The sequence below is a fragment of the Triturus cristatus genome, chromosome 3_1 (assembly GCF_964204655.1).
Source record: "Triturus cristatus chromosome 3_1, aTriCri1.1, whole genome shotgun sequence".
Lineage (NCBI taxonomy): Eukaryota > Metazoa > Chordata > Amphibia > Caudata > Salamandridae > Triturus > Triturus cristatus.
Window position 1 is genome coordinate 469,313,241 of NC_140583.1, and position 24,345 is coordinate 469,337,585.

General features: G+C 40.9%; 1 protein-coding gene across 2 annotated transcripts in view; it reads left to right on the top strand.

Moving 5' to 3' along the window:
• ADAMTSL3 (ADAMTS like 3) overlaps nt 1-24,345 on the top strand; it is a 2,432,792-nt gene that overhangs the window by 1,714,690 nt on the left and 693,757 nt on the right. For both annotated transcript variants that reach the window (XM_085644288.1, XM_085644289.1), the window contains exon 12: nt 18,863-18,913. In XM_085644288.1, the coding sequence (XP_085500414.1) occupies nt 18,863-18,913 (51 nt within the window). The remainder of the gene's footprint in view (nt 1-18,862; nt 18,914-24,345) is intronic.

Here is a 24,345-nt window from a genome sequence, read left to right on the forward strand (position 1 = left end):
AAACCCCAAGTTTAAACTGAAAACACTAAAAACAAAGAGTCAGGCACAAAGCAAACATAAAAACTCTCAAGAAAAATAATGAAGTTGGACATATCACTCAAAAATATAATGATTTGACTTCTACAGTGTTCGCTACATCTTACAATGTAATGGTTGTGAGTATATACATGTGTCCAAGACAATACTGTATATTAAAACCATTGAAGAAGGTGATGCAACACAAGGGGCAAAATTTACATATTCTCACTATGTCACAGATTCGTAATCACAGCAACTCATCCATACACTCATTCATTGGTGGGGCCCATAAAACCAACACGCACTCGTCATTCAATAAATCTCACTCGAATCCGTACACAGGAGAAAAGCGCTGGACATGTGGGTACCTTATTACCTATCAGGATTAATTTTCTTTACATTATATACATTTTATACATATTAACATCAAGGCACTCCACCACTAGGTCGATGGACCAATTAGTTGGACTGGTTGATGGTGAATTAGAACCAGCTAAAACACAATTAAAGCCTAGGAAACATTTGGTATTTTCAGTAATTAATTAAAGAACCACAAGCTCAATTCTTATTATTTCAGCTTTGTTTATCTAATAATAATTTCTCTGCGTTAGCATTTATTCACTACAGTTCATAATATAAATTCAGTTTTATTTAAAAGAGAAATCAGACATTTAGCAAATAAGCATGAATTTAGAAAGCGCAGTTTATTAATTACCAATTAGCAAGCGTCGACTACTTTCTGATTAAACAGTGAGTTATCCGCATTCTCTGGTACAATTCCCTGGACAGGCTGTCCGACCCACAGCAAAAGATCAAACCATGAGACGAAATATAGGATACACTGCAAACTTCTCTCCCGAAAGCCAAACAAACCCAAGGCAAACCATTTGAAATCGCCACCAGCTCAATGCAGATCCAACGCCATGAAAGATCAACCCGATGACCACCCCTCTTGGCTTTATATACCCTGTTTCCCTCTTGCTTCATATTAACATGCGAGAATCACATGCGTTAACTGACAACAGTCAACGTCCCTCTGGGCGCGCCGTAAATACTTCGCTGGAAGCGAATGGAATATTTGTTTGAGATTAATGAAACATGGAAGTAAATCTTCAATTTCAAGCTTTAATTCATAGAAGTTAAGATCAGTTCATGTGATCAAGTGCTGGAAATTGCATTCAAGGGGTAACATCACAGTGTTAAATCTCCACTCGAGTGTTAAACTCAGTCCCAATGCATTTCGGGCCCCTCTGGCCCTTCATCAGGGGAATCTATGTGGCAAAGAAATATGTACATATCAGTGAGTTGTAAAATGAGGAATCAACCAGTTTAACAAAAGAGAAAAGGACTTCGCCTAACAAAGGTAAGTATACGCTAAACAGATCACAATGTATCAATGTTTGCTAAATAAACAATCTCACCGGACTCAACGGTTAGTCATGTTTACAAGGTGACATGGAAAAGTGTTGGTGATTTACCACGAAAGAACCAATGATGGTGAATGTTTGAATAAAACCACTGATGGTGAATGTATAAACGATAAAAGGGACAGTTCACCCTTGAGCATGTGCCGTAATAAATCAGAGAATAAGAACAGAAAAAGTGCCGGGCTTGCCCAAACTTAATCAAAACACCTGTGTGGCGTCTGAAAAACGCTCAGTGCAGAATTCAGGAAGTTGCGAAGGAAAGTTGAAAAGCGAGGGAAACAAACAGTGGATTCAGAATACTCGAGTTCGAAAAGATGCGCTGGAGTGAACGAGAGGCTTACAGTTAAAGCAAAAGCTCTGTACCTGATGTGTGCAATGGTGTCAGTCAATCTCACGTCGGGGTTTACTGGAGTATTGTGGGACGTGCTTTTTAAAAAACCGGACCACCGGAAGTGACATGAACGGTAGTGAAATCACAAGTGTGTGTTAGAATCAACGGGTCAACCATGGGCGCCATCTTGTAGAGGGAAAGGAATGATACGGCTGTAGAACCGAATAGCTCATAACGGATGAGTATATCAACTGCAATGAGTGTGCTTTTATAAAAAAAGGAAACAAGAAATATAAAAAAATATAAAAAAAATGGTAATCACACAAAAGTAAGCAAAAACATTGATGACAAAGAAAATAATGTTTGAAGTTCAAAGGTAGCAAGCGAATTCCAAGCGGTCATTGAGACCCTTCGGCTTCATGGACTCCAATTTATAAATCCAGTGAATCTCACGCTGCAACAAGAAGGTGTTGTTGTCTCTACCTTCTCTTTTCATTACAGTCTCTAAGACCAAAAAGTTGAGTTGGGCAATGCTGTGCTGGTTTTCTAAAAAATGCATCGCTACGGTAGATCTAGGGTTGCTGGTGCGTATGTTACTCTTATGTTCGTGGATGCGGGTCTTAATCTTTCTTTCGGTTTTGCCCACATAAACAAGGCCACAAGGGCATTTGAGTAAGTATATTAAGTTGGTGGTGTCACAGGTGGCATTGACTTGAAGTTTGATCGGGGTGCCCCTCATGGGGTGTGTGATTTTATGGCCCTTGATGATGTTATTGCAATTGCTGCAGTTCAAACAGGGAACAGTCCCTCGGAATGTCGTGGTTGGAATCTCAATTTTGGATCGGATCAATTCCTGTATGTTTTTACTCCTGGTGTGTGCAAACATTGGTGGATTGCTGAAAATGCCATTGAAATCGGTTTCAAGGGCCAAGACTGGCCAGTGTCTCTTAATGGTTTGTTTGAATCTGTGACTCATGGTTGAGAAGCGGGAGACCACTACCATGCGATTTTGTTCACTTTGTGTGGTGGGTTGCAATAAAGTTTCACGTGATGCATTGGCCACTTTGGTGGCAGCGTTTCGTAAAATCGCTTGAGGATAACCACGGGCGACGAAACGTTGTATCATTGACTGTGTTTGTATTTGAGACTCAGGAAGATCTGACACTATTCTTTTCACCCTTAGCAGTTGTGAGAAAGGCAGGTGATTTTTCAAAGATGGTTGGTGAAAGCTTGTGTAGTGCAAAAGATTGTTGCGATCGGTTGATTTCCTGAATACAGATGTGGTGATTTGTTCGTCCCGGATTCTTAACAGAACGTCCAGGTAAGTGATGGAAGTGTCATCGACATTGAAGGTAAATTGAATGCGATCATTGATCAGGTTCAAATTATCCAAAGCTGTCCCGAGAGAGTCACGGGGACCGAACCATAGGACAAAAATGTCATCTATGTAACGCAAAAAAATGCGTGCATGTTTTTTCCAAGTGTCCAGACTTAAGATGAATTTGAAATTTCTCTCGGGACAGCTTTGGATAATTTGAACCTGATCAATGATCGCATTCAATTTACCTTCAATGTCGATGACACTTCCCTCACTTACCTGGACGTTCTGTTAAGAATCCGGGACGAACAAATCACCACATCTGTATTCAGGAAATCAACCGATCGCAACAATCTTTTGCACTACACAAGCTTTCACCAACCATCTTTGAAAAATCACCTGCCTTTCTCACAACCGCTAAGGGTGAAAAGAATAGTGTCAGATCTTCCTGAGTCTCAAATACAAACACAGTCAATGATACAACGTTTCGTCGCCCGTGGTTATCCTCAAGCGATTTTACGAAACGCTGCCACCAAAGTGGCCAATGCATCACGTGAAACTTTATTGCAACCCACCACACGAAGTGAACAAAATCGCATGGTAGTGGTCTCCCGCTTCTCAACCATGAGTCACAGATTCAAACAAACCATTAAGAGACACTGGCCAGTCGTGGCCCTTGAAACCGATTTCAATGGCATTTTCAGCAATCCACCAATGTTTGCACACACCAGGAGTAAAAACATACAGGAATTGATCCGATCCAAAATTGAGATTCCAACCACGACATTCCGAGGGACTGTTCCCTGTTTGAACTGCAGCAATTGCAATAACATCATCAAGGGCCATAAAATCACACACCCCATGAGGGGCACCCCGATCAAACTTCAAGTCAATGCCACCTGTGACACCACCAACTTAATATACTTACTCAAATGCCCTTGTGGCCTTGTTTATGTGGGCAAAACCGAAAGAAAGATTAAGACCCGCATCCACGAACATAAGAGTAACATACGCACCAGCAACCCTAGATCTACCGTAGCGATGCATTTTTTAGAAAACCAGCACAGCATTGCCCAACTCAAATGTTTGGTCTTAGAGACTGTAATGAAAAGAGAAGGTAGAGACAACAACACCTTCTTGTTGCAGCGTGAGATTCACTGGATTTATAAATTGGAGTCCATGAAGCCGAAGGGTCTCAATGACCGCTTGGAATTCGCTTGCTACCTTTGAACTTCAAACATTATTTTCTTTGTCATCAATGTTTTTGCTTACTTTTGTGTGATTACCATTTTTTTTATATTTTTTTATGTTTCTTGTTTCCTTTTTTTATATAAGCACACCCATTGCAGTTGATATACTCATCCGTTATGAGCTATTCGGTTCTACAGCCGTATCATTCCTTTCCCTCTACAAGATGGCGCCCATGGTTGACCCGTTGATTCTAACACACACTTGTGATTTCACTACCGTTCATGTCACTTCTGGTGGTCCGGTTTTTTAAAAAGCACGTCCCACAATACTCCAGTAAACCCCGACGCGAGATTGACTGACACCATTGCACACATCAGATACAGAGCTTTTGCTTTAACTCTAAGCCTCTCGTTCACTCCAGCGCATCTTTTCGAACTCGAGTATTCTGAATCCGCTGTTTGTTTCCCTCGCTTTTCAACTTTCCTTCGCAACTTCCTGAATTCTGCACTGAGCGTTTTTCAGACGCCACACAGGTGTTTTGATTAAGTTTGGGCAAGCCCGGCACTTTTTCTGTTCTTATTCTCTGATTTATTACGGCACACGCTCAAGGGTGAACTGTCCCTTTTATCGTTTATACATTCACCATCAGTGGTTTTATTCAAACATTCACCATCATTGGTTCTTTCGTGGTAAATCACCAACACTTTTCCATGTCACCTTGTAAACATGACTAACCGTTGAGTCCGGTGAGATTGTTTATTTAGCAAACATTGATACATTGTGATCTGTTTAGCGTATACTTTCCTTTGTTAGGCGAAGTCCTTTACTCTTTTGTTAAACTGGTTGATTCCTCATTTTACAACTCACCGATATGTACATATTTCTTTGCCACATAGATTTCCCTGATGAAGGGCCAGAGGGGCCCGAAATGCATTGGGACTGAGTTTAACACTCGAGTGGAGATTTAACACTGTGATGTTACCCCTTGAATGCAATTTCCAGCACTTGATCACATGAACTGATCTTAACTTCTATGAATTAAAGCTTGAAATTGAAGATTTACTTCCATGTTTCATTAATCTCAAACAAATATTCCATTTGCTTCCAGCGAAGTATTTACGGCGCGCCCAGAGGGACGTTGACTGTTGTCAGTTAACGCATGTGATTCTCGACTTCATACACTCTTTGGGTTTTGAGAGTGATACCTCTGTGGCACCTGACAATATTGCAAATTGTCCAACCTTTGGTCTGTGCACGATCCAAAAACTGTATCATATTAACATGCAACATTTTTCGGGGTAGAGAAATGTTCTGATTGGACAGTTCGGGGTTATCTGTAAGTTTTCTAAAAGTTTCCCAGGGTAAACTGGTTCTTCATGAAGACTTGGCATAGGAAGGCACACATTTTATAATGTTCATTTAGCTCCCAGGCGAGAGCTGCGAATGTAACAGTTTGAAGGAAAAGAAGTAATCTTTTCACAGGTTCTGTATTGTCCTTTCCACTGTTCCCACACCGTCGTCAGTTGGCAGGCAAACAAGTTCCTATCCTTGACAGGGAACACAGTGTCATAGCTTTGGGTCATTTGGAGATCTCCAGAGCCATCTGATTCTGCGCAGAAATCATCGCGCTTACATGGTGGCGTCCGCTTCAGAGACCTCCATCTTGGGTACTGCGGCCTAATAGGCCCGAATGCCAACTTAAGCAAAAACAGACATAACAGTAATTAAAATATAGAAATGGCGATTCTAATGTTAAACCCACACTAATCCCAATGTATATTAGTATTTCCCTAGCTGTAGCAACATTTAAAGCGATAATACTCACCATTTTATAGTTTTGAAAGCACAAACAATCACAAAGTAATATAAATCATGCAATTTTCTATTTCACCACAATCTAAGATTAGTTTGCGTACCATAATTAATGAATTAATTATCTGCCATGCAATTAGCATTTTAATCCCACGTGTATCTCGTGTTTATCAAGGTGCAAAACTTGATTAGTAAATTTTCACTGCAAACAGGTTATTGCAAATTAAATTTAGAATGATTATATAATTAATTTCATGCAATTTAGAGGAGGTATACAACCTTTTTGTTTGACCTGCTCCATCAATTCCCCCCTTTGGTGATTTTAAACATCACCACTATTCACAAAATTTTCTAAATTTCTCCACGGAAATGTTTTTATTCAGTTCCACTTGCATTTGTTAGTTTAAATCATCGTGTTCTCCATACTGTTCTCTTTTGTTTTCATGTACACATTATCTTGCAACTCTTGTAATTCTATTTCTTCTATCTCTCTTTCTCTTATTTCCTTCTGTTTCCTTTTTATTGTTTTCTCTTTTTCTCTTATTTTGTAATTTTCTTCTTTTCATGCACACGCATCCTAATCTTAATAGTAACACTAAAACAATCACAAAGGTCACAGGTATCAGTATTTTTCCCACAAAGGAGCTACCTAGTTTTGTTAATAAATTCCTAATAGTGGAAAAACCTTTTCCAAGTTTCTCCCATACACCTTCAACCTCCATTGGAACAATTTCTTCATGCAAATCAGGTATATTTTTAATATATTTCTTTAAGTTCTGACTTTCGTCAGGAATATAAGTACAGCAATGTTGTACTTTTAGCAGTCCACAGACTCCTCCCTCTTTTGACAATATAATATCAAGGGCAAGTCGATTTTGCATTATCATCGCTCTCATGGCAACCATTTCGGTATTCACCATTAAGAACCCTCCAGCTGTGCTTGTTGATAAATAATCCACAACTGTAGACAATTTTCTAATTTTATGTGCATTCAGAGATATTCCAACGGCTGGTATCAGTGCTCCAAAGATATCACCTATAATTTCTGACCAACTCTCCCTCCTTCTACGTGTTAGCTGTCTACCTATTTTGTGCAATCCATCATTTACCCTTTCCACATGAAATATTTTTGCAAAGACCAGGCCTAGGTAACATGTCCCGTACCAATGGTCCGGTAACCTATAATAAGCTCTGTTCCCACAGATGTAATATATTCCAGGGAATACTGGATCTTTTCCTCCTTTAAATCCCCATGCTCCCATGATTTTGTATAAGTCATGGCATTCACTTGCACCTACAAAATATTTATCATATACAGTATTATCTCTACTGATGCACAACTTCCCTTTCTGGGGCCAATCTAAAGCCATTGCTGGATTTGTTTCTCCCTTTAAATGATTTTCCTTCCCATCATCCCAAAATGTTGTTTCCATCTTTTCCCCAGACATCTTCTTTTGCATTTTAACTCTCATCTCCTCTACCATGTCCAGGAAAGATTTCTCTTCCTTTCTTAAACTACAAGTAAGGTTAATCTTAAACACTTCTTCTAAAGTTAATTCTCTTGTTTCCAGGAAAGATTCACCTAGTATTCTACCAGGAATCACTTTATTTAGTTGAGGAACTACAGGAATCGGTGCGAAAATATTATCTACACCAGTGTAATAGTATTCTAATGTTCCTGTTTTATAAAACAAACTAGCTAAGACACTACACGTTATCCCATATGTCAAAGGAAGGTGATGATAAGTGACACCTTTTGATACGGATGCAGGTAACTGAATGCAGACATAACAGCCTCTAACCTCCATTGTTTTAAGATATTCGTACAATAATTTTGAAAAAACATTATTAGAAAAATCGTTTATGGACTTATCCTTGTGAAGTTCTGTTCTGTCTACCAGTTTTGTAACATGACTTTCATCAGCCCTTTTATTATTAGTTCAATTTACTGTATGTCCACCTATCTCTTCTAAGGTTGCTCTAAATGAAATTGTTATTTCTAATACGATCCAGACAGGCATTAGTAATCCTGTACAACTAAAACACATTTTACACCATCTTCGGAGAAATCCACATGTTGGATTTCCATTTTCATTGTTTGCCATTTTGGAAATGAGCAGTGCCTTTTGACAGCCTCTTTTCTTCAACAATTTACCTTTGTCTAAACCTAAGGGTTTGGTTGCCTACTTGGTCCTTTTCTGGTCACGTGTCTTGTCCGGGTTTTAATTCCTTTTGATTTCCTTTACCACTCAATCCATGTATGAATCGTATTTGTCTTTAGGTTCACAGTCTTGGTTCAGAATTTCCTGATCATCCGTTTCTTCTCTGGTGTCAGACAAGATAATTCTCAGGATTTCCGAATCTTCTTCTCCTTCAGCCACTTTCTGCACAGTCACTCTTAGACTTTCTTGGCTATCAGCTTCCTCTTGTATATCAGGAAGTGCCACATATGTCCATTCCGGTGGCTTGTACTTCTGGTTTGGTTTCTTTATCCTCTTTGCTCTTTGCAAGTGTTTCTGATTAGTGACTTTTTGTTTTTCTTGACTAGACACTTCATTCACTTGTTCAGCATTATCAGATTTTATTCTGGCTAGTCGGTATCTCAATCTCTTGATTTTGTTGGGCCAAATATCTTCTTTCAAAGGCCTTTTCAATTTAGATCCTTTCCCTTCTCGCTCTGTTTTCCAGGCTCTTTTCCTCAAAGTTCTTCCACCTTTGCTTTCTTCTTCACTTTCTTCAGATTCTGTATCTGTCTGGATTTCATTTTCTTTGGATTTTATCCTCAAGATTTCAGGTTCACTGTCTGTATCTATCTCTCCTCGTGTTTCTTCCACGCAATCTTCCTGCTGACTATCTGTCCCTTTTTCTACCTGTGTGTCCCTACACCTCCTCGGGGTTCTTCCGCAATTACCTCACCCTCACTCTCTGTATCTAATTCCTCACCTTCTATCTCTATGATTTCGGGGGGAATATCTCTTGTGCTTGTGCTCGGGATTTCTTTTCCAAAGATTACTTATTCAGTTTTCCAGTGTCCTCATTTATTCTTTCTGGTATTCCCACTGGTTCTGTCACAGATTCAGAACTGGTATCAGAAATTTAAAGGCGTCTTCTTAGTAATATATTTTCTTGTCCAACAATTTGACTTAAACCCGTTTCTCCTGCTTCTGGGTTTTGTCTTGTTCTCGTTTCTTCTGATTCTGATTCGGAACTGGTATCTGATACTTCTCGTTGTTCCTCTTCAGATTGGTCTTCCGGATTTGGGACTCGAAGAGTGTGACTGGCATGAATCCAATTCTTCACTCCTGCACACTTCACAGCAGTTGTTGTTGTCAGAATCACTTGTGGTCTTCCACAGCGTGGAACCAGACAATTTCTAATTCTGTGTACTTTTGTGCGGACCCAATCTCAAGGACTCAAGTCATAAGCTGGCTTCTTTTCAAGAGTGGTCGCATCTGGTCCAACCTGATGAAACACAGAATGTACCATATCAGCCAATCCTTTGCAATAATCCAAGACAAAGTCATCAGATATAGGCAGCAGTTTGTTGACGGGAATAAAAACATGTCTCATCGCTCTACCCATGATAATTTCATGGGGGCTCAGACCAGTTTTCCTATCAGGAATTGATCTAATTGTCATTAGAACTAGAGGCAAGACATCTGGCCATTTCAGACCTGTGGCCAAACACTTTTTTCCCAATCTGTTCTTTATGGTGCTCCACTCCAGAAGCCTCTGGTCGGTAGGCACAATGCAGTTTCTGTTGTACATTCAATGCTTCACAAATCAATTTTATAACCTCCTTCTGGAAATGTGTTCCTCTATCTGTTTCAATCGTTACTGGGAAACCAAACCTGGGAATGAACTCTCTCAGTAGGAGTTTTGCTACAGTAACTCCATCATTCCTTCTGGTCGGGTAAGCCTCAACCCAACGTGAAAACAGACAGACAATCACCAGTACATTCTTAGCCTGTTGCATGAGGGCATTTCAATGAATTCAAGCTGCATTCAAGTGAAAAGACCTCCCTCCCGTCCTATGGTTCCCAAGCTCACCACAGTTTTCCTTCCTGGATTAAATTTGTTGCATAGGAGACATCTCTGAAAAAGGCTCTCAGCTATAAGCCGAAACTTTGCATTCTACCAGGTCTGTTTAAAAAGTCTTATCATGGCATACCTGCCTATATGAGCCTGCCCATGGTACACCCGTGCCATGGTAGAGATCATGCTATTAGGCATTACTGGTCTTCCATCGCGGTAAACCCAAACTCTGTCTGCTTCTCGTGGTGTACATCATGATTGTATCCACTGTTTCTTCTCCTCTTCCCCTGCCTCTTCCTGTAACTGTCTCACTTCATCCCATGTACGTACGGTGTTAGTAAAAAGCAAGGACATAAATCCATTTCCTTCTCCCTGTTACGACTTAATGAAGTTTGGTTTTGTGCACAATACTGTGCTAGGTCATTGGCAAACTCATTGCCTGCTGACATGTAGTCAGTTCCCTTTCTGTGTGCACTACATTTAATAACAGCAATCTGTTTAGGCAGCTGTATCACCTCAAGTAATTTCCCAATTATTTCTGCATTTCTGATTGTAGTTCCACTCGACGTCAAGAAACCTCTTTGGGACCAAATTTACCCAAAGTCATGCACCACTCCACACCCATACTGACTGTCAGTAATCACAGTGACTCGCAAATTCTTTCCCAACTTGCATGCTCTAATCAGTGCAAACAATTCAGCAACTGGAGAAGATCGTACTCCTCTCAAACAGCATGCTTCCAATACAGTCACTACAGTACACACAGCATATGCAGCACTCAAAATCCCTTCTCAGAGGCACATCTTTTATGTCCGGACGCGGTTTGGTGCAAAAATCAAGCACTTCCAAACAATCATGATCAACATCATCTTTCACCTCCGCATTCACAGCATCGGGTAGTAATGTCGATGGGTTCACATTAGTGCATCTTACAAGACTCACATTTGTAGCACCCAAAATCACCTTTTCATACTTAGTCAGACGACTATGCGTCATGAACTGTGTTTTACTTCTTGTCAAAAGGATCGCCACATCATGGGGAACAAACACTCTCGCAGGGTATCCCATTAAAATTCCTTCACTTTGTTCCAAGCTCTTACAGGTGGTAGCCACGGCTTTCAAACATCCAGGCAATGCTACAGCTACTGGATCTAGTATAGCTGAAAAATAAGCAATCGGTCGTCTCAATCGTCCATGCCTGTGCACTAATACGGAAAGAGCACACCCATCTCTCTCACTGCAATATAGCTCAAATTCTTTTTCATAATCAGGCATTCCAAGAGCCGGTGCTTCACACAAGCTGTCTCTCAATTGTTTAAAAGATTTCATCTCATCTTTATTTAGCTCAAGGAGATCTTTCACATCACTCTTTGTCAAACGTACTAGTGGTTTTGCGATCATCAAAAAATTGCTGATCCAGTGTCGACAATATCCCACCATTCCAAGAAACATTCTGACTTCTCTCTGTGTCTTTGGTGCTCTCATTCCTTTGATTATTTTAATTCTGTCCATTGTTACTTTTCTCAGGCCTTTTTCAATCTTATGACCTAAGTATTGTACTTCTTTCTGACAAAACTGTAATTTTGATGGGGATACTTTAAGTCCTCCATCTGCCAAATGATTTAGCAGCGCAACTTTGTCAACCACACATGCTTCTCACGTCTTCGATGCCACTAATAGGTCATTGATGTATTGAACAAGCACTGAACTTTCTGGCATTGTTAAATCTTCCAGTGACTTCTTTAGAATCTGATTAAATATTGAAGGACTCTCTGTATACCCTTGAGGGATATGGCACCATGCCAAAATACGCTCACCGGAACGCAAAACTTTGTTGGCTATCAAGGTGCAATGGAATAGAACAGAAATCATGACACAAGTCAATGACTGTGTACCATTCTGCATCATGGGGAATCTGATATAGAATTACCGAAGGGTTTGGCACAATGGGACAGCAATGAACAACAATTTTATTCACTTTTCTCAAATCCTGTACTATCCTAAAGGTCCCATTTGGCTTTTTCAAACCCATGATCGGAGAGTTACATGGACTGCTCATTATCTCTCTCAGAATTCCTTGTTCAATCATTCTGTCTATTACAGGGGTTACTCCTGCAATTATCTCTGGTGTTAATTTATACTGAGGAATATTCGGGTAATTTACTTCTTCTTTTACAGTTATCTTCACAGGATCTACCTTTTTCATTAATCCAACATCCTCTCCTGTGAAATCCTACACTTCTGTTTTCACTGTTTCTTTCAACTCTTGAGGCAGTCCTTCCGGATCAAAAAAAAATGCCTCAGTAATTTCAGGTTCTAAGTTTGCCATTGTCATTCTATACAGTACGTCTTAATCTGGAGTTTCAAAGGCTATACCATCAGGTGTACAAAAGATGGTGCAATTCATCTTGCACAGTAAATCTCTACACAACAGATTTACAGGACTAGTGTCGCATACGACAAATCGATGCATATCAGTGAATTTCCCTATTCTAACTTTTACAGTATCAGTAAGATAAGCTTTTATCTGTCTGTTTGAAACTCCAACTACTTGGATTGTTTCACCCGAGAGAGGAAGATTTTTCACTTCAGCTGCTCTAACAGTTGAACGAGTAGCACCAGTATCCGCTAGGAAAGTAATGTTTACTTCATTCACCTTTCCATCCACAAAGGGGCCTGTCTGTTCTACCTCTAGAGTTGCGCCAAGTATGCACTCCTCTTCCTCTCCTAAGCACCGTCAATAATTCTCTTCTGACTCACTCTCATCGCGTTGCAGCCAATACTGCGAAACGGCATCAGCGCGCGGTAGATTTGTTACCTGTTCTTCGGTGTAGAATCCTGTCTTATTGCTGTATCTTTGAGGATTTACGTTCTGTGGAAAAGGTGGCTTTGGCACCTGACACTGTTGGGTAACAACCTGCTGCTGTCGCGGCGGTTGGCAACTCACCTCATTCTGCACCTGTGTATTTAATGATGAATTATCACCACTAGCTCTCGGTGGCAATTTACACTTGGATTTCCAATGCCCTAATTTTACACAATTATGACATGGCCATTTCTTTTTAGCTTCCTCTATACTGACCTGTCCTTTTACTTTTCCAATATTAGGCTTTTGTTTTGCTTGCCCCATTCCATTAGCTTGCTCGATTAACTGGGCTTCTTGTCGCTCGGCTACCTTAACCTGTGCCCACATTGCCTTTTCTTTCAGCTTACGTTGTTTGGCTTCAATTTCATCACTAAAATATTTTGTCTGTCGTAACACTTCGTCTATCTTTTTGTTTTGCCAATCTACTGTATGCTGTTTAATCATTTCACTAACTTCAGGCCTTAATCCATAAACAAATCTGTACACAAAATGACTCAAATCCTTTTCACTTAATTTCTCATCTCCACTGTATTGTTTAAAAGCCAACAATAACCTTTCGTGATACACATGTACTGATTCTTTACCCTTCTGGTGAGTTCTCTCAATCTTTACCCAGTCAGTGTCCTTCGGAGGTACTTTATTTTTCATAAAAGTAATTACCTGATCATATTTTTTCATTACTTCTGGATCGGGGGCTCCCGTCTTAGGATCCCTAGGATATTCTTGTGTTGGCCAATCTATTGTAATTTTACATTCTGCCCATAAATCTGCAGGTACAATTATATCAAAAAGACCATTCAGATCTATCCACAACACCTTTGAAAGTTTGACAAACCTTTCTACCTGTCGGTACCATTCAACTGTTTTTTCTCTTAACCTTGGAAAATCATTGGTAAATGACAAAATATCCTGTCTAGTCCATGGAACGTGCACATATCCTCCTCCAGGAATCTCTCTCATGGGACATTCTGTTACCACTGGCTCTTTTTCTCTCACTGGGAAAGCTAGAGAGGCCTTATCTGTAGTTTTCTCTCTCCTCCTAAACCATCTACTTTTCCACCGGTCCACATCACCCCATTTTCTTAACCCCTTCAGTGCCCGCCCCTTTCCCCGCCCAGTGCCGGCCGCTAATGCATTAGCGGGCGGGGTCTATGACGAGCTGGACTCGTCATGGGCACAGCGCCACCGCGGCCCATGACGAGTCCAGCTCGTCATGGGCACTGAAGGGGTTAATAATGCAATCAGTTCTTTAATTTGGGTCAGTCTCCCTGCAGTATTCAAGTTTTCAATATCCTTTTCAGGAAAAATCTACCCTATATGGCTTTTGCAATGACGTTATTTTCTCAAAATCGATTCCCATTTCACTAACTGCCTCTTCTAACTTTTCATGCAAAGCCCTTGCTCTCCAAGGTATGCTTTTACATAAAAACATTAACTCCTCATCTTGGTATGCTTTTAATTTTTCAGTTGGAATTGTTCCTACGATTAACTCTTCTAATGTTACTTTTAATTTTGCTACATCTAAAGGTTGTAGTTCTGTATCTTTTTTCTGTAAACTTCTTAACCAATCACTTAATTCTTTCGAGGTTGGTCCTATAGGGGTTGTCTCTATTCTCAATTTATCTGTCATTCTCTCTGGGGTTTCTGTTGCTGATTCTGTTGTAATAGGTGTCTTACTTGCTGGACTTTGATTTACAGTCAAATTATTAGGGGTACTTAATCCTGATATTCCTGCCGTAATCTTCCATTCATTTTCTCGGGAACCACTCCTTTCTTTCTCCTTTTGCATTCCGCAATTATTTGGGACTGTTAAACAATGCTCACTATCTTTTTGTTTATCAAAAACAGGTCTCACCGGTCCTATAGTTACAGGCACCGTCACTGCTTCCATATTCTTAGTTAATTCTCTAATCTTCTCAGTTAATTCCAGTGTAGTTCTAGCTAACTCTGCTGATTTTTCTTTTTCAGTTCTTACGGTCTGTGACATTTCAGAATCTTTAAATGGATTATTTTTTCCCAAATTAGGTGGCCTTTGCTCAAAATTTTTATTTATTACAGTCTCCTTTGCCGGTGCACTCGGCGTCACCAACGCAGAATCCTGTTGATATGGAGGTGGGTTTTTATAAAACAAGTCTTCCAGCACTTCATCCTCTGATTCTCTCACTCCATATCTGTAACCTTCTGGCATTTTGTTATTTCTCTTTTCTGTGCATTTTCTGCCACTCATTTCTCCAGCGTTTCTCAGAGGAAACATACCATCAGTCATGCTCGCATTTCTCCATCTTCTCATCCTGTCATCATGACTTTCTTGACCACAATGTCTACCAAACATATATTTATACCTTCTTCCACTCCGATGCTTTTCCCATTCATTCAAAGCCTCGAAATGGGTAGGTCTGGGTTTCGGTTCTAACCTCATCATTCTATCTCTTAAATTTCATAATACCGCCAAACTAAATGAACCATTTTCCGGGAATGGTTCATCTTTGGTATACTTTGCCCAATTCTCTAACCAAATACATGTATGATCACCATATTTCGCTACCATAAAAGATGCAGGCATTTTCGGTGGAGGAAGTATCTGTCCTTTCCTAGTTACAATCGGCTTATCCTTTTTGAATTGGTCTTTGATTTTTCCAAACCATGATTTTTTCTCTTTCTCAGGTGGATCGTAGTACATCATTTTTCATTTTCCGAAGTTCTTAATCAATTAAGCTTTGCAAATCACTTCTTTCACGGCTTCCCCGTATTCTGTCCAATCCCAGCGCGACTCACGCTAACGCACCAATCCTGAGCGTCCACGTCACTCCTGAAAATCAGCAATCTCAGCGCGACTCACACTAACGCACCAATCCTGGGCGTCTACGTCATTCTGGTAATTCTCCACTCCTAGCGCGTCTCACAATAACGCAACAATCAGTGAAAGCTTTGTCTTTCTACAGCTGACCAATCCCAGCGTGGTCTTTTTGACGTCAGCCTCTCTCGCTACTCCCGCTCTTGCAACCCCTCCTTTACAAATTTTATCTGCAAAATTTCTTACGTTTTCTTTAATCAAAAATCTGGTAGTACCAACATAAAACATCTCCATTGCCTGTTTTGCTAAATCAAAGAGATATCTTTGTTCTCTTACACGAGAATTCTGTCTTTCCAGTAGGCAGCGCTTACCTCTACACTACCACAGAATTTTCCATTACGCTGATAAAGTAGCACTTCCCTCTACCTTACCCTTCTATCAAGCAAAAGGCAAACTGTTTCTCTGGGGATAAAACTCATGTGGAGACTACAGTGCTCCTGAGAATTAAGGACAGAGTTTCACAAGAGAACCTATTACCATGCCTCTCACACACATTCACACAGAGATTTCCCTAACATAACATAATTCCGTGTTATCACAATTCTTGAAACCAGACAATGTTCAATTCCATGTGACTTCTCTTGCCACATAAATCCACTCCCTACTTCCCGGAAGCTTCAAACTTTCGATTACATTTAACATAAACAATACTCAACATAAAGTGTTAAACATAGATCGATAATCACCAAACCAATACAATAATAACCATCAATCTGCTACCAAGAAATCTGATGCAGCGCAAGGGGCCAAATTTACATATTCTCCCTATGTCACAGATTCGTAATCACAGCAACTCATCCATACACTCATTCATTGGTGGGGCCCATAACACCAACACGCACTCGTCATTCAATAAATCTCACTCTAATCCGTATACAGGAGAAAAGCGCTGGACATGTGGGTACCTTATTATCAGGATTAATTTTCTTTACATTATATACATTTTATAAATATACACCTACAGAATCCTGACCTTTACATCAAGGCACTCCACCACTTGGTTGATGGACCAATTAGTTGGACTGGTTGATGGTGAATTAGAACCAGCTAAAACACAATTAAAGCCTAGGAAACATTTGGTATTTTCAGTAATTAATGAAAGAACCACAAACTCATTTCTTATTATTTCAGCTTTGTTTATCTAATAATAATTTCTCTGCGTTAGCATTTATGCACGACAGTTCATAATATAAATTCAGTTTTATTTAAAAGAGAAATACGACATTTAGTAAATAAGCATGAATTTAGAAAGCGCAGTTAATTAATTACCAATTAGCAAGCATCTACGACTACTGATTAAACAGAGAGTTATACGCATTCTCTGGTACTTCATATTAACATGCAACATTTTAGGGGTAGAGAAATGTTCTGATTGGACAGTTCGGGGTTATCTGTAAGTTTTCTAAAAGTTTCCCAGGGTAAACTGGTTCTTCATGAAGACTTGGCATAGGAAGGCGCAAATTTTATAATGTTCATTTAGCTCCCAGGCGAGAGCTGCGAATGTAACAGTTTGAGGAAAAGAAGTCATCTTTCCACAGGTTCTGTATTGTCCTTTCTGCTGTTCCCACACCAGTTGGCAGGCAAACAAGTTCCTATCCTTGACAGGGAACATGGTGTCATAGCTTCGGGTCATTTGGAGATCTCCTGAGCCATCCGATTCTGCGCAGAAATCATCGCGCTCACATGGTGGCGTCCGCTTCAGAGACCTCCATCTTGGGTACTGCGGCCTAGTAGGCCCGAATGCCAACTTAAGCAAAAACACACATAACAGTAATTGAAATATAGAAATGGAGATTCTAATGTTAAACCCACACTAATCCCAATGTACATTAGTATTTCCCTAGCTGTAGCAAAATTTAAAGCGGTAATACTCACCATTTTATAGTTTTGAAAGCACAAACAATCGCAAAGCAACATAAATCATGCAATTTTCTATTTCACCACAATCTAAGGTTAGTTTGCGTACCATAATTAATTAATTAATTATTCTGCCTTGCAGTTAGCATGTTAATCCCACGTGTATCTTGTGTTTATCAAGGTGCAAAAGTTGATTAGTACATTTTCACTGCATACAGCTTATTGCAAATTAAATTTAGAATGGTTACGTAATTAATTTCATGCAATTTAGAGGAAGTATACAACATTTTTGTTTTACCTGCTCCATCAAAGGCTAGAACCATTTTCCTGTCCATGACACAGCATACAGGCTACCGGTGTTGGGATTGCGCTGCCAAATCAGAATCACTGATTGCTGGAGTGCAGAAACATGGCCCACCTTACCATGGTGGTCTGATAGCTTGTGGAAGCCCTCAGGGTGGTGTTGCTTAGCTTAAGAGAAGTAATGAGTTGTCAGTATGTAATTTGGCAATAGATGCGGACACCCACAGCTAAAAAAGAAATAACAAGAGAAGATGAGGGACTAGGGTGGGAGTGGGCAAGAAAAACAACAGACAAGATGGGAGGGGGAGAGGGAGAGCGTGGAGAAGCATCACGGAGAGCAAGTGGTGAGGAAAAGTGAAGCAGGAAGCAGCATATGGTTGAGAGGAAATAAAGCACATACACTCCCATTGAGTTCTAAGAGTAAAAAAAACAGTTCCTTGAATTCAAATAAGGGAAACAGTAGAAGATACACGCCAACCAATCAGAACACTTTGAGACCAAAAGGATCCTGGATGGGATGCACACAAGAATAGAGAGAAAACCCATGGCATCAGGAGCAGGGAAGGGCGATAGATGACTCATGAGCAAGGGGCTGATCCGAAACCCACTGTATGTATATTGGAAACAATAGGTCTGAAGAGCAGACTTCTAAAGGTGTATGTAACAGAGACCTAATCAAAAATAGTTGTGCATGCAATGTAATAATTCTTGTTTCAGCAAAGAATTGTGTTTTTAGATAGACAATATTACAAATTGTAAGGGTTTGTTTTGACATGTCTATAAAACCCTATGAATAAAGGAAAGAAACATTCTGAGCCAGGATCTAATATCTTATATATATTTTATGCAGTGATGGATTTAAGGAGATTATGCCCTATGATCACTTTCAGCCACTTCCTCGGTAAGTATGAATATATCATATTATAAATTTAGAAGAACAATTTGCAATTTATTTGTTATAGATATGAACCTCTTTACTGAATATTGCCAAATTGTTTAAAAAAAAGAAAGAAACTAATTGTACATATTGAACAGTTGGTGAACTGCCAAGAAGTGTTATATAGTGTTGCATTACTTATACATTGCCTGATCATATGTACAGTAATGAGAAGAGAGTGTGTTGAGATTTAGTATAAGTATCTAAGATGTCTTGGTGATGTATTGATGATGATAGTAAATAAAAAGAATGTTCATTTTGCAGTAATGCACATTTTTATTTTCTGGTTCCTAACATCGATCTATCAAGCAAACATAACAGGTAATGTTGAAATGCAGACATCAAAGATCTTACAACTAAAATATTACACATTAGATGAACAAACAACTAAGCATCTTTACACATAATGCATTCTAGTTAATAACACACAGCACACCCTCAATTTACATGGCACAGATTGGTGCTCAATTAACACATGTTCAGCGATTTCCACTAAATTCTGTATGAAAAACGAAGATCCAGCTCATGAAAAAAAGTACAGAGTAGCACCTAGATATGCTATCTCAATGCCAAAGCATTGCCTGAAATTGTGCCTAATGCAATAGATTTGTGAGGAAAGATATACATAAAAACATTCATGACCTGTACCAAACCAAATTACAATGCAAAATGTGGCAAGCATTTTTTGGAATGCCTGCTTGTGGCTATGTTAAGCTCACAAATTCCTTCGCTTACATGTCACTTTAATTTGCAGGTGTCTTCCTTCATTTTCCATTGTTTCAATAGATTAATTGGAATGCAGTACATAAACTACATAATAAATGGCAAACTCTCATTATGCAGTATTCAAGATATCGATGCGGTACTATTTACAGAGAACTGTTTCTCTGTTCAGTTTAATTAACATCCACTTCACATTCCGCCAAACTGAAGAAGCCAGCTGAATGGTCTGCCAAAATGAATTGGAAAACACCACACATTCCACTCGTTCCTGAAAATGTACCCATTGGCCTCAGCAGGCTTTCGAGTGTTAGCAGCCAAAATCTGATCCGGAATCCAAATCGATGCCACCCCCTGGTCCGCAGCACAATTACACACATTCATACAGCAATACGATCAATTAAAAGCAAAATAGATTAAAATTAAGGTCACCTTTAGAACCCCACCTGATAGTATAACAAATGGGAAAAGACACTGGTGCTGAAAATGAGACCCCAAGAACCCTTCACCCCAGGGTATCGACAGAAGCTCCACACTTGGAAGTTATCCATGTCACACGTTTTGGTAACATAACCTCCGCTTTCCTGCTTACTCTGATAAAAGTTCTAGCAAAGGCAGGGATTTAGCAACAGAAATAACAACACAGCAAAGGAGTAAATACTGAAAGTTCCAAAGTAACTAAAACAGACTAGAAACAAACAGTTAGAGGGAAATAATGACGGGAAGATTGGCTGACGGAATGTTTTGTTTCTGTGTTCCCCCGTTGTACCGCTCATCACACCTTCAGATTTCCTTTCCTTGGCTAATCTCTAGGTCACTTCAGTGGGGACTTCTGTCCCCCCCTTGACTCATGACATAAGTCACAGACTGCACATTTTTTTACAGTGAATCTTATAAAGATACTATTGGTTAGGTCGTCTTATGATCTGACTTCTCATGACTCTGTTCAGAGATTCTCATCTGCTCAGCAAATCAACACACATGCTGACGCTGACCATTGGATCTATTGGCCATCAGGGTCAAAATACCATTGGCATTTAAATGGACTGATGAGTTTGATCTACTCCGCGGTGCCCAGTGTACTATTCGTGGGTGGCATCACAGATGCAGATTTTTAAGCAGCGTCTACTTTGCCTGAAGAATATGTTTGCACAGTACTAGATGCACTACTGAGTCCCGGCGCAAACATGGCAATTTACAGAAGCATTGGACTTTAATATTTATCAGGCATGAATTTCATTTGTGAGCACCTCTGGGGGCCTGCAAGTGTCAGGATGGAGACGGGCAAGGGACAACAGACCTCCTTCCTTTCATTTACATTTGCAGAACGCCTACTGTTCTTTTTACTGCAAATAAAAAGTAAAATAGGAATTCCATGAATGGAACTCGGGGGAGTATGCACTTGTCCCATGGTCCACTGTTGCTTTGTGTTCTTGTAGAATTGAAGGAATTCTGTTTTAGTGCGGTGGGTGCTAGATACACCTCATCCCAGTGTGGATGAGGTATTAGCAGTGTGCAGTGTTGAATGTCTGAAGCAAAAAAGACTTTCAAATATTGCTGTGGTTCTTTGATGTTAAATTGAATGTTTGTGCTGCTTTTGGTGAGTAGCACCAAAGAGCTCATGTAGTTATTGATGATGGCTGAGGACAAGTTTGAGCCTGGGTACTGGAGAACCTGGGTACTCAACAGGTGATCAAGAAGTTCTGGGCTCTGATGGAGCCCGAGTGAATAACCCGGTGTTGGTTTGCTAGGTAGGAAGCGGGCCAGTGAAGGAGGTTGCCAGAGAATCCCATTTTAGACTTAAGTTTGAGGAGTTGATGGAGTTGAGGGGTCCAGTAATATCAGAAGACAGAGGTCATCTTTATATGTGGCCAGATGACATCATGTATATTTTGTAAGGTTATGTCACTGTGCTTCAGCATGATCGAAGACGGACTGGCAGTTGTGCAGGAAATGGTTGACATTGATGTGACCTTCAAGTTGCATGGACAGCTTTTTAGGACTAACTTTTTCACCAAGTTTTTGTTTTACAAAAAACATGCACAATATATATAGAGAGAATAGCCTTTGGTCAGCAGACTTCATCCTTTGGTTTTCTGATTTGACATTCACATTTTGCTTCCTTCCACCACATCATACAGCCTGTGGCAGTGGGTCAGCCCACTTTTCCCATAAACTTCCTTCACTTCGAATGGCTGCATAAAGCTAGTGCACATTTTTCACATCCTCTTTAGTGACAATTCATTTTATTTCTGCTATTATTTGTCAAAAAAGAAAGAAACCCACACCATTGCATCAGTGTGTCAAGGCTAGACCTACTCTCTTTGCCAATGCTTGATGAGCTTACGGATCAAGTGTGAGTCAGTGGTGGGCCAGTAGATGGCGAGGTTGTTAGGGTCTCTTAAAGAGTGAGAGGATCTGGCCTGTCTTCGACTTCAGGGAATATGTCATGAGTGAAGGAGACATGGATGACGATGAGTACGGCGAGAGAGCTTTTTCATAGAGGGCTCGGATGAAGGGTCAGGGTAAGACATCATCTTCATAGTTTGGAGAAGTTGGGCATGCCGCCAAAGTCTGCTAGAGTTCGAGGTTTGAAGGATGAGTATTGTGATACAAAGTACAGAGGTGTGGGTGTCAGTGGAGAAGCAGTCCTGGTGTTCTTGATTCGCTTCAGGCACTAAAATGCCAAACCTCTTTCGGAGAAGTCAAGATGGATGTTAGCTCAAACTAAGCCGCAGTCACACCCTTGCCACTTCTGAATGTTCCTAGTGCATAAACGAAATTCACTGTGGAAGGCAGAGAAGGAGCCCACATGCTGGGTGTGGAGCTAGAAAAGCTGAGTTGTTCTTTTAAACACAAAAGTGCCAATGCCTGCAGGGAAGTGTGCCTCCTGAGTCCTGATTCATCTCCGAGGTGTGAAGTACTCTGGACCTTCACAGGCAACTTCATAGGCACATTCCACAGTCCAGTCTGTCTCGGTGAGAAACTGCCTAGTCCGTTGGTTTAAAATTCTATAACGTCTTATAACCCATACAACACAGACATGGACTGCACTGTGAAACATGCATATATTGCAATTCGGTTTTATCAATTTACTAAGTTAATTCAAAATGTTTACATTTAAGTTCTTTTGCCGGTTGGTCTAACATCTGTAGAGCAGAATGGTAAAACTTATGGAATAATTCTTCCACTTGATATCAGCGTGCTGTGCTGATAGGGAAAGGCAGTACAATTTAAGCAGCAACATATGAGGACCAAGGTAGGTATAGACGCCTCAGACTACCATCGAGTTCAAAGACCAAATAGCAGAAAAGGGAAAATTAAGTAGATAACATTTCCTACAGTCACATCTAAAACTCTCCCTACTTTCAAAATCAAACAGATCGCTAATCAGGACTATCTTCTGATTCTGATCAGTATCTATTGAAGAAATCCCTATGTTAATCCTGAGGTGAATCTTACAGATTGCTCTCTGGATGCATCACTGCAATGGCTGGTTTTAATGAACTGTTTAAGGGAGGGGACGGGGCCTGAGGTGACGTGTGCAAACACGCCCTGTGGCGCATTTTAAGTTGGGGAAATAATTCCTCTTCAATCCTGAGGGCCCCTGGGGGCTAACTAGCCCACCAGGTGCTTCCAGTAAGCGCCACTGCGCTGCGTTGCAGAGAGGTGGTCCAGGCCGTGCCCCTTTTTACACCTCTCTGCCACGCTGCTCTGTGGCGCTTACTGGAGGTACCTAGTGGGCTAGTTGGACCCTAGGGACCCTCAGGATTCAAGGGGAGTTAATCTCCCAACTTAAAACGGCCACAGGGCGTGTTTACACAGTGGTGAAGGGAGGGGATGGGGCTTGAGGTGACATGTGCAAACACGCCTTGTGGCGCGTTTTAAGTTGGGGAAATAATTCCTCTTCAATCCTGAGGGCCTCTGGGGGCTAACTAGCCCACCAGGTGCTTCCAGTAAGCGCCACTGTGCTGCGTTGCAGAGAGGTGGTCCAGGCCGTGCCCCTTTTTACACCGCTCTGCCACGCAGCTCTGTGGCGCTTGCTGGAGGTACCTAGTGGGCTAGTTGGATCCTAGGGACCCTCAGGATTCAAGGGGAGTTAATCTCCCAACTTAAAACGGCCAGAGGGCGTGTTTACACAGTGGTGAAGGGAGGGGATGGGGCTTGAGGTGACATGTGCAAACACGCCCTGTGGCGCGTTTTAAGTTGGGGAAATAATTCCTCTTCAATCCTGAGGGCCTCTGGGGGCTAACTAGCCGACCAGGTGCTTCCAGTAAGCGCCACTGTGCTGCGTTGCAGAGAGGTGGTCCAGGCCGTGCCCCTTTTTACACTGCTCTGCCACGCAGCTCTGTGGCGCTTGCTGGAGGTACCTAGTGGGCTAGTTGGATCCTAGGGACCCTCAGGATTCAAGGGGAGTTAATCTCCTAACTTAAAACGGCCACATGGCGTGTTGAGATGGTGGTGAAGGGAGCGGACGGTGCCTGAGGCTACTTGTGCAAACACACCCTGTGGCGCGTTTTAAGTTGGGGAAATAATTCCCCTTCAATCCTGAGGGCCCCTGGGGGCCATCTAGACTACCAGGTGCTTCCAGTAAGCGCCACTGTGCTGCGTTGCAGAGAGGTGGTTCAGGCCGTGCCCCTTTTTACACCTCTCTGAAATGCAGCTCTGTGGCGCTT